This window comes from Anas platyrhynchos, chromosome 1 (assembly GCF_047663525.1).
Source record: "Anas platyrhynchos isolate ZD024472 breed Pekin duck chromosome 1, IASCAAS_PekinDuck_T2T, whole genome shotgun sequence".
NCBI classification, from domain to species: domain Eukaryota; kingdom Metazoa; phylum Chordata; class Aves; order Anseriformes; family Anatidae; genus Anas; species Anas platyrhynchos.
The window spans coordinates 163,231,582-163,245,326 of NC_092587.1; the positions used below are offsets into that span (position 1 = coordinate 163,231,582).

At 33.6% G+C, this 13,745-nt stretch overlaps 1 protein-coding gene across 34 annotated transcripts in view; it reads left to right on the forward strand.

Annotated features, from left to right (window-relative positions):
* MYCBP2 (MYC binding protein 2) overlaps positions 1-13,745 on the forward strand; it is a 193,443-nt gene that overhangs the window by 102,681 nt on the left and 77,017 nt on the right. For 28 of the 34 annotated variants that reach the window (XM_038182409.2, XM_038182484.2, XM_038182684.2 and 25 more), the window contains 9 exons: positions 1,810-1,952; positions 2,782-2,882; positions 4,108-4,326; positions 5,646-5,871; positions 6,216-6,334; positions 7,457-7,544; positions 11,344-11,396; positions 12,536-12,708; positions 13,386-13,530. In XM_038182409.2, coding sequence (XP_038038337.1) covers positions 1,810-1,952; positions 2,782-2,882; positions 4,108-4,326; positions 5,646-5,871; positions 6,216-6,334; positions 7,457-7,544; positions 11,344-11,396; positions 12,536-12,708; positions 13,386-13,530 — 1,267 coding nt within the window. The remainder of the gene's footprint in view (positions 1-1,809; positions 1,953-2,781; positions 2,883-4,107; positions 4,327-5,645; positions 5,872-6,215; positions 6,335-7,456; positions 7,545-11,343; positions 11,397-12,535; positions 12,709-13,385; positions 13,531-13,745) is intronic. The other 6 variants (XM_038182438.2, XM_072032472.1, XM_072032475.1 and 3 more) reach the window with 1 other exon arrangement.

Here is a 13,745-nt window from a genome sequence, read left to right on the forward strand (position 1 = left end):
AACAAGTAATAAGTAATAGCGAAGAATGAAATAAGTAATAACGAAGAATGAAATTACAATGGTACATACCATTACGCTTTCATTGATTTAGTCTCTTGGAATCATGGTTATCTATGTTTAGGGAATCCCCTCAACATTGGAATTGCTGATTTTATTAGAGTATCAAAATCGTATGTGAAAATGAGAACACAAGGAAAATACTTTTATTCCCAAAACTTTTATTTCTCCTCTTAGGAGCAAAAGAGTATGAGTTTCCTTGATTTCAAAATGGCAAAGTACACAAAAGCTAAATTGAAGCTTCATGGTGTTCTAACTTAATAATTAAGCTAACATATGGGGAACAATATAAAAAATAAAAATACCAAAGTGCTGTCTTCAGTTGAGAAACATCTTTTTTTTTTGTTGTTTCAATTGTGATGAAATTCTAGGACACTTTTGAAGGACCCTAATAGCATAACTGAGTAGTGCTCTGCGGAATAAATTAAGTTTTGTTTGGGAAAACCTGCAAATTGCTGCCTCTAATGACAGTGTCTTCTGAAGTGTCCTTGGACAACAAAAACCAAAATGTTATCTGATGGACATCTATAGTTATGGACTTGGCATAATCCTTGGTTTAAGGATTCACAGTTTAGTACATAATGACTTGAGGTGTTGATTTGTATCCAGTAAAAGAATAAATGTTCAGTCAAATATTACAGAGCAGAGCTTGTAAAGTTCACACTCTGTTTAGTTTGAAGGATGCTCACATTCAAATAGAGTTGTTGCTTATGTGAATGACAAGAAAAGCCATACCAAAAGAAGTGTATTAACATGTTTCTGATTAGGACAAAAACACATTGTAAGGATTCATTGAAAATGTAAAATTGCATTCAGTGTCAGTTAATATGGCTTGAGGCTGACAACAAAAATACAATTTTAGGATTCAGTGCCAAAAAAACTTTTTGTAAGAGTGGTTGATTTAAGTGATAGAGAAATATAAGTGTTCTTGCTGTACATTTCATTTGGTTGCACTTTATTCTATGTAAAGTCAAGTCATTGAGCATTCTGAGCTGCTAGTTCTGGAATCTTAATATTGTAGATTTTTTTTCCTAAGTTCAAAACATAAGAAATACAAAAGAATTTGAAATTTGCTTTACCTGTTGACTGAGTGATTTCAGTTGTCTATGCCATTGCTAAATTATTACCATATAGAAGGCTTGAGTTAGTTTATGCTTATCGTTGAACTGCTGTGAAAATAACAATCAAAATATCTTTTATATAATTTAGTGGAATAGTTTTGTGCATAATGTCCATATATTGATTAGGAGAATCTAATTTGACATAAACAGTAGATTTCAAAGAGAAAACTATTTGTTAAGGTTAAAGCCTAACATGGTATTTCAAAAATAATTAATCCTTAGAATAGGGAAGGTGAATCTTTTTCACAGTTGTGATACTAGAGAATATCAATAGAAAGAGTTTCAGTGGTTTCTGTGAAGCGTTTGCTATTGTTCTGTTTTTATCAAGATAGGTTCTCTCTCTCGGAAAAGCATAACAATTAATAAATTCTAAGATTTGGAAGGCATCCAGTGAAAACAAACATTTCAGAAATATGCTTTTCATATTTCCTGGCAAATAAAAATAAAATAATAACAAACAGCAAACACTGAGGCATCACCTCCAAAATATCCTCTGTGGTTGGATTTGTTTGTTTTCTTTATTGCTTTATCATAAATTAACTGTTTTAATTATTCTGTGCCAAAAACAAGTGAGACATGTCTAAGTTAATTTTGTATTTTATTAACTTACTTTAACTTAATCTACATCCAGGAGTGAGTATGATGGAGATCTGCAATCACAGCTTTTGAACAAAGCTAACGAAGAAGACAAAAACTGTAGCAGGGCTCTTTCCGTTGTGAGCGCTGTTGTGCGAGCAGCCAAAGACCTGTTGCACAGAGCTCTTGCTGTAGATGGTAAGACTTTTGAAAATTGACTTCCAAAATTGACTTTTCAGAACTTCTTTCCTTGCTAAGAGGAGGTAAGAGTAGAAAATCAGTGATATAACATTTGTAATATTTCTCTTATGTCTTCAGAAAATATTTTTCATACCTGTCATAGCTGTAGTAAATCAAACTGAGTAACTTTCTAAATGATTAAAGTGCTCTTAATCATAGGCAGATACCTCATATAAGTTTGCTCATCAGTTTAGCAGACATCATATTAAAGCTAGTAAGATTCTGTATTCCCAAAAGATATGCTGTAGTATAAAAAGATATGCTGTCAGTACCAAATTTTATTGCATGTTTCATGTAGTAGGAGGAAAAATGGTGTATGTAATGCATCTGTAAGCACTTAGATACCTGTTTTTTCAGAAATTCAGACATTAGTCTTAAAACTGAATGTTTTAAGCTACCATATTCAGCCATTCTAGAAAAAAAGAGGAGGCCATAATATTGGATAATGCTGTAGAAATTGATTTTGAGATTAGATACTAGATTTTATAGCATAGAAAATATGAAGACCATTTTACAAACTGATGAAGAATTGATGAAACTATGCTGTAAAACAAGGAAAATTTTTAACGTAGAGCTGTATCTAGTGTCATACTTATTTTAGGTAAACTTCACACACTAATAATTTGTTTTTGAATTATAATGCCAAGTAGCTTAAAGTAAAAACTAGTGTAGAAACTGGAATTTTAACTCATAAGATGCAAACCAGAAAAATAAGATGTATTTTGAACGGTGATCTATTTGTTATAAAGAATATTATGATACTTATGTTCTAATTATCTTTGTTTAGCTGAAGACATTCCAGAACTACTGAGCTCTTCCAGTCTGTTCTCAATGCTGCTACCCCTCATAATAGCCTACATAGGACCAGTTGCAGCAGCGATTCCCAAGGTATGATCCTCAACAGAAATTACTGAAGAAAATTAAGAATGTTATATAAGGAAAAAGTTTACTCTGAAAAAACTGAACATGGTGATTTTTTATAATTTCATGAATTAGCAGCTTATGTTTGACCACTTGACTGGTCATGAAATTTCCAAGAGGCAAGAAATTTTAAAAACATGTTATACTTGAACTATTATGAACTTTTTTTTTAAACTTACATTGAAGTAATTATGGAAAAAAACACAACCTTATGTAAGCAGAGAGAAAGAAGATCAGCTTTAATAGTAGGAAAAGTCAAAAAGTTAAAAGGATCTGGAATTATTATTTATTAATGAATATTGGTGGGATAGTATTTCTTATATGTTATATAAATTCAGGTTTTACAATGAACATGAAATCAGTAGTAGCTATTAATTAAATGAAGATTATTTCTATCAAGTTTACAGTTGGGAGGATGTCAACTATCAGCAAAAATAACCTTTTAATTGGCAAAACATGTTTTCACGTGTCTGAAAATCTTGAAAACAGTCATTATATTTGCAAATGTTGCCAGTCCTTACTTAGTACACACTATTATCTTTTATTGCGTTTTCATGACCTGTAAGATCCCTTCTAACTTCTCTATAAAGGGGAAGAAAAGAGGACTGATCACTTAAAATCAAACAGATTTGTTTCTTTAAAAATAGTTTGAATTTGTAGTTACTTTGTCACTATGATGAACTGAAGTTTCCAACAAGTGTTTTGTTTCAGAAGTGTTCTTCTCTTTTGAAAATCTCATAAAAATTACAGAGAACAATGCACAGTTTATTAATGCATGCATTAAGAATATTCAATATTGGAAAAATAACAATATTCTTAGAAAACAAAGTACAACTGGTGTATGACTTCAGTACAGTATTTGTTTTCTCTCAACTTACAGTTATTGTTCATTAATGTTATGGCTTTCTAGGGTTAGGAAGTTTTCTGTGAGTGTTTTAATGTAGATATCTCACAGCTGCAAACAGATTCTTGTTTCATGTTTGGTAAGTATCTAAGAGGAGTATTTGAGATTAATGTGGTGATGCTTTTTCTGCAAGCCTTGTAGATGTAGGATTGGAAAATGTGACTAAATGAACTGTGCTAGCAATATTGTAAGAATATCCATAATAACCCTTATAGAGAAATGCAAGTTTGAGTATTGTTTTCACCCCATCGTAAGTAATAATTTAGCGTATCTGGTGTTATGTTTCAGGTTGCTGTTGAGGTCTTTGGCCTAGTACAACAGTTACTTCCTTCTGTAGCAGTTCTGAATCAGAAATATGCTCCTCCAGCTTTTAACCCAAATCAGTCTACGGACAGCACCACAGGAAATCAACCAGAGCAAGGGCTTTCAGCTTGTACTACCTCTAATCACTATGCGGTTGTGGAAAGTGAACATCCCTATAAACCAGCCTGTGTTACTCACTACAAGGTAAACACCGTTTCTTATGTTGTTGAAAAATGCTTTGCCATGGATGATAACTCATATTGTCTAATATGAGGCAGTTTTCCATATTGTTACTATACAGCTTTCTGGACCTGTCTTTCTTCAGTAAGTATGGGGAAGCATGTAGTTTTAACCTTCTAATTCAGCTGTCTAATATAAGCAACTGAATTTGTTGTCTTAGATTTTCCTACTGTCAGGTACAGTTTATTTGTTCTAACTGTACAGACTGTGGGAGCTGGAAGTCTTTATGTAGATGTTACCTCAGTGCTAAAACAATGCTTTGTAAAAAACAGTTAATGTCAATTCTGGTCAAATTCATGTGTATTGTAGTGTAGGGATCTGCCAATTCAAACTTTTCACAAATTACTTTCACTTGGACCATGATTTTGCTTTGCAGAAGTCTCTGAAGTCCAGTTAAATGTGTTGAGTCACTTTAAATGGGATTCATTCTGCCTTACGTAAATGACTACTTAAATGAATCCAGATTTTCCTAAATGTCAATAGAAAAAGGGTGTTTTTGTTCAGCTGAGTAAAGGTATGAGGTATTAAAGGCCTGAAATATAAATCCAGTGTTTCAGTTTGAGAACTATTGAGTTTTGTGGTGGCATTGATTCCAAAGGTACCAAACCTGGAATCAAGTAATTTATTAAGTGGAATAGTTTCAGAAAATGTATCTATCCTCAAGTGATTATGCTTATTATTGCTTTGACAGTTTATGGAGCCTATCTGAAGCTCTAGTCTTAGCTGTTACTGCTTTTGAAATCCTGTAACTGTTTGCTATCATACAGTCAAAAATGTATCATACAAAAATGTATCATACAGTCAAAAATGTTCACAAGAATGCTTCAGCTGCTGTGTGCTTTTCTAGAATTGCACAAAACAGAAATGAATGAATGTGTCTTTTGAAATTTGTACTTAAAAGGACATTTGAGACTGAAATGTTTGTAGTAGTCTGTCATTTTGTTTAATGGTCATCTACAGAGTTCTTTAAAACAAAAACAATCACAAAAGGTATCCAAAGCGTAAATGCTTAATCTGGACATAAGTTAAAATATTTGATTACAACATTTCAGGTGTATCTGAATTTCAAGGAATGAGTTAGGCTACTAAAGTATATGAAAACAGTTCTACAGAATCACATAACTGAATCTCTTTCATAGCTTTAAGAACAAAAGACAGTCTTTAAGAACAAAAGACAGAGGAAGTGAAGAACTGAATGTTTGGAGAAAAATAAAGGCAAAGTGACAAACAAACAAAAAACACTTGCACATAATAAGGTTTTCAACCACTGTTTTTTGTTTTAGGTGACGTTTCCTGAATGTGTCAGATGGATAACAATAGAATTTGATACTCAGTGTGGCACTGCTCAGTCAGAGGATGTTCTTCGTTTACTAATTCCTGTCAGAATTGCACAGAGTCTGGGGTTTGGACCAAAGCATACTTCTGTTCATGAAAATCTTAATTCATGGATAGAACTGAAAAAATTCTCTGGATCTTCAGGATGGCCTACAATGGTATTAGTATTGCCAGGTAATAAATATATATTGCAGTAATTTCTATTGATGTGAATTATAAAAATGATGAAAATAAATTTTATTTTTCTGCAAAATAATATTAGAAAACAAAATTGAAAAAGTGTCTCCATCCAAGATAGCAAGAGTTCATTATGAGGCATTGGTTGTACATCAGTGAACTATGTTTATATTAGGCTTCTTTTTTGAAGTGTTCATCTGTGTGTTATTTATGTTTTAATTTGCATGGTGCTTACAGAGCCTACATTTAGTTTATGTTCATGTGATAGAAACATTTAAAAAGAGGAGAAATATTAGAAGTTCTATTTTATTTATTTTATGTATCATTTTACTTCCTATAAGGAAATGAAGCTCTTTTTTCTCTGGAGACTGCATCAGACTATGTGAAAGATGAAAAGGCTTGTTTTTATGGTTTCAAATGTTATGCAATTGGATATGAATTTAGTCCAGGATCTGATGAGGTAAGGAAAAAGTGGAATGGCTATAAATGAACCTGTAAATTCATTCTTATATGACCACGTTTTTTTTGGTAAAAATAATTGACTTGTATTTCTGACTAAATAGAACTAGCAAAATACTTTTAAATTATATTCATACAATTTTTAAACTTTTATTGCTACAGACACGATTTATCTGGAATTCTTAAATCTGAATATATTGGAATGGCTGCGGGTGTTTTTATTTATCAAGGGTTTTAAGAACTATGACACTCTGCAAATACATAGCATTATGATTTTATCCATTTCATCAATAGCATATGAAATTATCTAAAATTCTGAAACTTCTTTATCCAGATGAATTACTAAATATAGTATGAACATGACAGAAGTTCAGATGAATAAAGGCTTTGTCTTGAGAAATTTACCTGTCATATCTTTATTCTGATGTCATAGATCATAATGAAAGATGTTTGTCTTATTTAAATTAGTAGTGGCCCTACTAGATGCTCCCCGTCTCCCTCAGATTTTTTTTTTTTTTGGTTTGGTTTGGGTTTTTTTCCTTCTTCTTGGGAGGAATTTGTCAGATGTTTCTTGGAAGTGCTGAATCATCCCCAGATGTAAGTCTTTAAGTGTGTAAAAGACTTACATCTTTTTTCCCATCCTTGCATCTCCAACTAGAGAGAGGGAAGAGGAAAACAAAATTATGAACAGTATTACCTTTAGAGAAGACAGAAGACATGAGCTTTTGTGGTGTGTATAGATATATATATACACACCACATAAACTGTACATCTGTACAGATTAGAAGAAGTATTTCTTTGTAATCTGAAAACCTATGTGTAGGTTTTTTAGTTGGGAGTTTCCATTCTCTTCAGCATCAGTCATCTTCAGATGTTCTTACTAGGCTACCCAAGCATGGTAGCACTTACCAGTCTTCTTACCTAGTTGAAATTGTTCTAAAAATAGTGGTACTCAGGCCCATTAAAACTCTTGCCCCACGTTAAAACATGGCAGAGCTGTAAGACATGAAGCATATCACTGAGAAACTTCAAACTGGAACGTACAATTAATATCTCTTAGGAAAAAATACTGTCAAAGAAACACATCTGTTGTCATATTTTCTGAATACTTTTTTTTTTTAAGGGTATTATTCAGTTGGAAAAAGAATTGGCCAATTTAGGAGGGTCATGTGCAGCAGCTTTGATGAAGAAAGATCTAGCGCTTCCTATTGGTAAGTCCTACTCAACTTACTTTGCTATTTCATCATTGTTTCAGGGTTTCTGCATAAATGCAGTCTGTCCAAATGTTGCTTTTAATTCTAAATGATCATACACAATTGATTCTCAAACTGAATTGATCAGTCAAAATAATAAAATAATGTTGTTTTCTGCTTAAACAATTATGGAGAGAAGGCAAACCTAGTTATTTGAATCTAAATCAACTCACCCCATCCACAGGTAGCATATCAGTGTACGAGCTATGTCCTACAGTTCCTTTGTGGTGCTTCACAAATGTGCAGGTATCTTATTTGTATTTCCCTTTCACTGTTTTTTCTCCCTGCACTGCACACCGTTCTGAATAAGGAACACCTGCAGCAATGAATTGCAAAATTTAGACTCGTTAGTTTAAAATTGAGAGTGGCCATTGTATCTGTAGACCTTGCAGTCTAAAATACTGCTGCTGTAATTTTTTGCAATTATAAAAAATATTGCATACTTTTACAGCAGATGCAGCAAACAAAAGTTTACAGGAATCCAAATGCAATTTAAAATATAAGGAAAAATAAGAATTTATGAAAATGAATGAATATGGAGATTGAGTTAGACTGTCCTAATGATGTAGCTGTATTCTGCATAATAATAGTATTTCTCGTAATTAACATTTATGTGTAGGAGAAATGGATTTATAACCTATAATAAGGTATCTTTTGTTCATTTTAATTTAGGAATGCAAATGAGAGCTCAAATAGTATTAAGGAGACTAGCAGAGAAAAATATGAATTAATGAGCAGGAGAGCATTGTTCAGTGTGCAGTTTTAACCACAAAACCTAATTTGACTTTTTTTTTAACCTGGTACTTTGCTTGTATATTTGAATGTGCAAATTTCTTACTTTATGTTGTAAATGAGCACCTCAACTGCACTGGTAAATCTGTATTTCTCTCTCAAAAGTACAGGCAATTCTATAGTTTAAATAGAGTGCCCTCTTCTGTTATCCTTCAAACAGCCACATTAACTCCTTCGCTTTATTGATTTCCCTAGTACCCATTTATCCCACCATTCTCTTCTATACAAAAAAGAAGCTGAGTGTGAATGCTCATAACTTCACTTTCCAGGTTTTCTAATGCTTCATTCTTCTTTCAGAAGAGGTTTTCATTCTAATTTTGAATGTCTAAAAGAAGGGAAAGTAGGTGATACGTAGATCAGTTTCTATGCTTTAAGGTAGAACAGAGTTTAAACAAAACATGCAGTCAAGTTATCTACGCAGTCTCAGCAAACTTATATAAGGGGCTGTGTGTGAACCATGACAGAGGAATGGTAGGTGAAGAAGCAGGATAGTTTTCTGATTACTGAAGTAATTGATGCAACATAATAAAGAATGCATCTCACCATTTACCCAACACCAACTCAAGGACTTCAGCCAAATCTGTTAGTATTGTTGATAGTATTGCAAAAGTAATGACAAACAGATATAAGTGCAGAGGTTCTCCACAAGACCACTGGACCTTATGAATAAACAGATGAATTGTAGGCAGGAATTGTAGTGTTTGACTTCTGTGATGGAAATCACTGTGCCTTTTAAGACTGTTTTCAGTTACCTGTAATTTTACTTGAAGTGTTTTGCCTGATGTCACAGAAACACTTGGCAGGAAAAGAGGTAAAATGTAGTTTTGGAGAGGAACATTTAAATGCCTTAATATCAGACTGCTTTTTCTTTTCCTGCATTATCTATAATGTATCTTCTACCTTTTGCTGTAAGTGAAATGGTGCCTTGAAAAGTGCTGTATTTTATGTGCTACTGTCATTGCTCATCTGTGGAACAGCATAATTTTATTCATGAAATGGAGAGCCCTTTAAGAAAAAGATATGTAATCATTTGTGATATAAAAGACTGTATTGTAGTGCATGCACACAAGAAGGCCCTTTGTATTAGAGTTTTCATGCTTCATTTTATAATTTCTACAATTTTACCTTAGTTCCATGTGTAGGTGTATATAGTCTAAAGAAAAAATAAATTACCCTAAGGAAAAGGCTTGCTTCAGGAGGGAATAAGCAATTTAACATATAATGTCTGAACTTTGGCATTCAGAAGTTAAGCATCTGAGTCTAAGCTAGTTGCTCTAACCTTCTTTTAGAGATCATGTAGACATCTTCAGGGGATGGTTCATGTCATTCTATGGAGAACATCTAAAAAACAATAATCACTGAAAGAAGATGCCTGTTTCTCTTCCATTTGCTGTAAAAATATCTTGTAATACCTACAGCTGAGTTCATTATCTCATGCCTCACTGCCCAAAAGTGAGTGAAGTAAATCCTGCTCCATTTCCCTAGTAATATTCAGACCTCTGTATCCAACAAAGTGGTCTTAAAACCTGATGACTTTAAGAAACTTCACAGATATCATGGCAAAATTAAGAAAAGTAGGAAGCACGTGGTTGAAAATTTTCAACAGAGAATTTTGTAGGAGGTTGTGCAAAGAGCATCATGGGATAGATAGGATGAGTGAAATGACTTCAAATTAGTCGCTAGTTGTTACAGGAATCCTTGTAGAGCCTTCCATCCTTACCACTATTAGCATTATTTTCATGACTGCATCATGGTGTAAACACTTTGCTGAAGGAGGATATCCTTCACAAAGAATTGCCTTGTTTTTTAATAACTGTTGTAGTGGATATTCTCTATATACAGTAGGCCAGGTAATTGTATAAGTATTCCTATATAAGCATTAGGAAAGAAAAAAGTGCTTTGAAAGGGCATCAAGAGGGCTTTAGTTGTTTTTACTCTGGAGGAAAATGCACCAAATGGTGATTCCTTTATTTGTTATGAGAACTTCATCTTTGAGAGTACACCCAAATATTGAGTTACCATGTCAAAAGGCAACATTTCCTCCTTGCAAGTTTTCTCAGAGCTAAGTTTAAGATGCCTCTACCCAAAAGAGACAACTGGTTTGTGACAGAGATCTAACCTAAACAGCAGTATAGAATTGATCAGTGTATTATTTAGTGGTTTAACATTATTACTTAATTGTTTCAAATTCTGTAGAAATTGAATTTTATTCTGAGCAGAGTTTCTACATACCTATATTTCTTAGAATTTTAAAAGTGCCTTAGGACTTGATTATTCTAATTTCTCTTTCTCTCTCCTTATTAATAGGATTGCCTGACATGTTTTGAGAGAGACTAGAAATACCATAACCCTACTTGTTTGACTTTTCTTTTCTGTTAAGACTGTATTTGGCAATTCTGGTCACACTGGAATCAGGCTTTTGAGTTGCATTTTTGAGAAAGAAGTGCCATAGAGTAGAATTCATTTGATTTTTATGCTCTGGGTGGATTCATAATTTAAAAAATTGTGCAGAGTTTATCAGGTTTTTAAATAAATTTATTAGGGTAAGTTCTTATAAGGAAGCAGTTGTTACGTAGTCTTAAGTACTGCTTCCTGGCTATCAGCTTGACCTCCCAGAATCTTTTTCCTAGAAGTATCTAGTTGCATCCAAAGATTTGCCATACATACGGTCTTGGAGATAAGATGATAAGTACCAAATTTGATTTTTGTGTGAGATATATTGTTTATTTGCTTGTACACTGAACTACACGGTACTGCATGTTTACTAGGCTTGTTATTAGAAGTAAAAAAAGATGAAAAGATTCAAATATTAATCTTTCAACAGCTGTTTAAATAATATTACACGTCCTCCTGCAAACTTAACTTTTGTAATATAAACTAAACAGAATGGAATTTCAGATTCCATAATGCATAAATAAATGTCAATATTATTGTTATAAAAAAATACATGTTTATATTTTTACAGCAGGTAATGAATTTGAAGAAGATCTTGAGATTCTTGAAGAAGCTGCTTTACAGGTATGCTGTTGTTTTTAAGTCTTACTGTACCTGCTTAGAAAACCGGCATAAAATATCAGATAGATCAGATAGAAGGTTAGCTCACCTTACATCTTGGTTGCACGATTTAATAAATTTTAAATAATACTTCACATGCCTTTGTAATTGCAGAAATAAAGTAATTAAGTTGAACAGTAACATCTATGAAGCTCTGGTTAATATGTCTGTAGTTGTTCTGGACTGATGATAGTTTGGTTGTGGTGGCAGCTGATGCTGGTCAGTAGCTCCCTATTTTTTGCCCCTAACCAATGATGAACAGTGAAAAATGAATTTTTCATGTTCTCTCTCCCTCACAGTTATTTTCAGGGCAAATGTTTTGAAATTTAGATGTTACTGTACTTACCGGAAAAACACATCAGTGCTACAGTATCATAGCATAGGCCTGAGATGACAGAACAGTAAACAGAAACTTGAGGAGGAATCAAATGTTCTTGAAATAATTTTTTTTTCAGCAAATCTGTTCGTGGATCCACTGTATTTTAATTCAAAAAATGAACTGGGAGTGTGCATACAAGTAATGGATGACTCATTTTCACTTGTAGTCCAGCTTGATATTCTATGCATCCTTCCACATTTCTTATTTTACTCTGTCTCACCCCAAAACATCTTACTCAAGGCACTTCTTTCTATAAGTTATTATCTCTAGCTTTTTATGTTCTTTAGGGATGTTCTAATTGGTTGCATTTTCAAAAGGGCTTTCTTCATTCTTCTCCTGGTCATAATTCAACCAGTAAGGGTACTCTTAGCATCAAAGTTCATGTTTTCTTATTCTTTCTTCCAGAAACTCACCCGCAACTCAAGCTCATTTAGTCTCTTCTGACACAAAGTATTGACACAGTGTTTTCTAGATTGATTGGACAATACTTTTGATGCCAATTATTAGTGTTTTCTGAACTAGATAATTCTGATGTTAGGAGCTGACTTTTTTTTTTCACCAAAGTAATTTGTCCACTTTGCCCCTTCTGGAATGGTTTTCAGTCCCCCAAATGTCTGTTCCAATTACTGTCGTATTATGGGAAAGTGTCTAATATTACGATACTGAAAGACTCATTTTTCTGTCTCTTTTATCCCCACCCAACCTCAAAATAAAAAAATAAAAGGTGTGCAAATCTCATTCCGGCATTCTTGGAAAAGGGTTGGCACTGTCTCACTCACCAACAATACTGGAAGCTCTTGAAGGAAATCTTCCACTGCAGGTACAAAGCAATGAGCAGTCATTTCTGGAGGATTTCATTGCTTGTGTACCAGGATCAAGTGGTGGACGACTTGCAAGGTAAAAAGCTTGTGTACTTCATGAGTAAACCCATGACTTCATAGCTGTAAAGTATTGCAGTGAAATAGAAATTGTTTAGTTGTATGCTAAATTTTAAAAACTGTGCAGTTGTTTATCTGTAGAAGTAGCTATGTAAATTTAATAACTGTTTCAAACACTTGTTGTATTTGTTATCCTTATCCCTAAATTGGAGAGAGATGGATTTGAAGGTTGGACTGTTTGTTGGATAAGGAGTTGACTGGATGGCCACATGCAGAAAGTTCCAGCCTGTATGTCACGGTGGAGGCCAATGACAAGCAGTGCCTCTCAGGGGAACAGTTTTAAACTAGAAGAGGGGAGATTTACATTAGATGTTCAGAAAAAATTCTTTAGTCTGAGAGGAGGAGAGGCAGTGGAACAGGTTGCCCAGAAAAGTTGCGGATGCCCCATCCCTGCACGTGGCAGGGGGGTTGGAAATAGATGATCCTTAAGGTGTCTTCCAACTCAAGCCATTCCATGATTTAAGTAAGACTGTTTGGCTGTGCTGGTTTTATTCATATATTAGGTTAAAGCATATATTTAATTATTCAGACCTTCTGCATTCTTTCTTAGGTGGATATCATATTTCTACAGAATAAGACTTAATCTTTTGGGGGGCTAGAAGATATTTTAATGATAAGTGTCTGTCTTTGCTGTAGATGGCTTCAGCCAGATTCATATGCTGATCCTCAAAAAACATCATTGATTTTGAATAAGGATGACATTCGTTGTGGTTGGCCAACTGTTATTACAGTACAAACAAAAGACCAGTATGGGGATGTTGTTCATGTTCCTAATATGAAGGTAATTATTGCAGTCTTGGCTGTTCTTATACTTCATCATGTCTTCATTTAGTATTTGTTGTAGATACTACACAGAATACTCTTGTATACAGCAGAATGTGGCATTCTTAAATTCAGGGGACTTTTTAACCTATAAATCAAAGAATTGTTGAATTCCATATTATGCCCACACGTCTCATGCAACTTACGTCTTGTCTGTAATGAGCTACACGTATA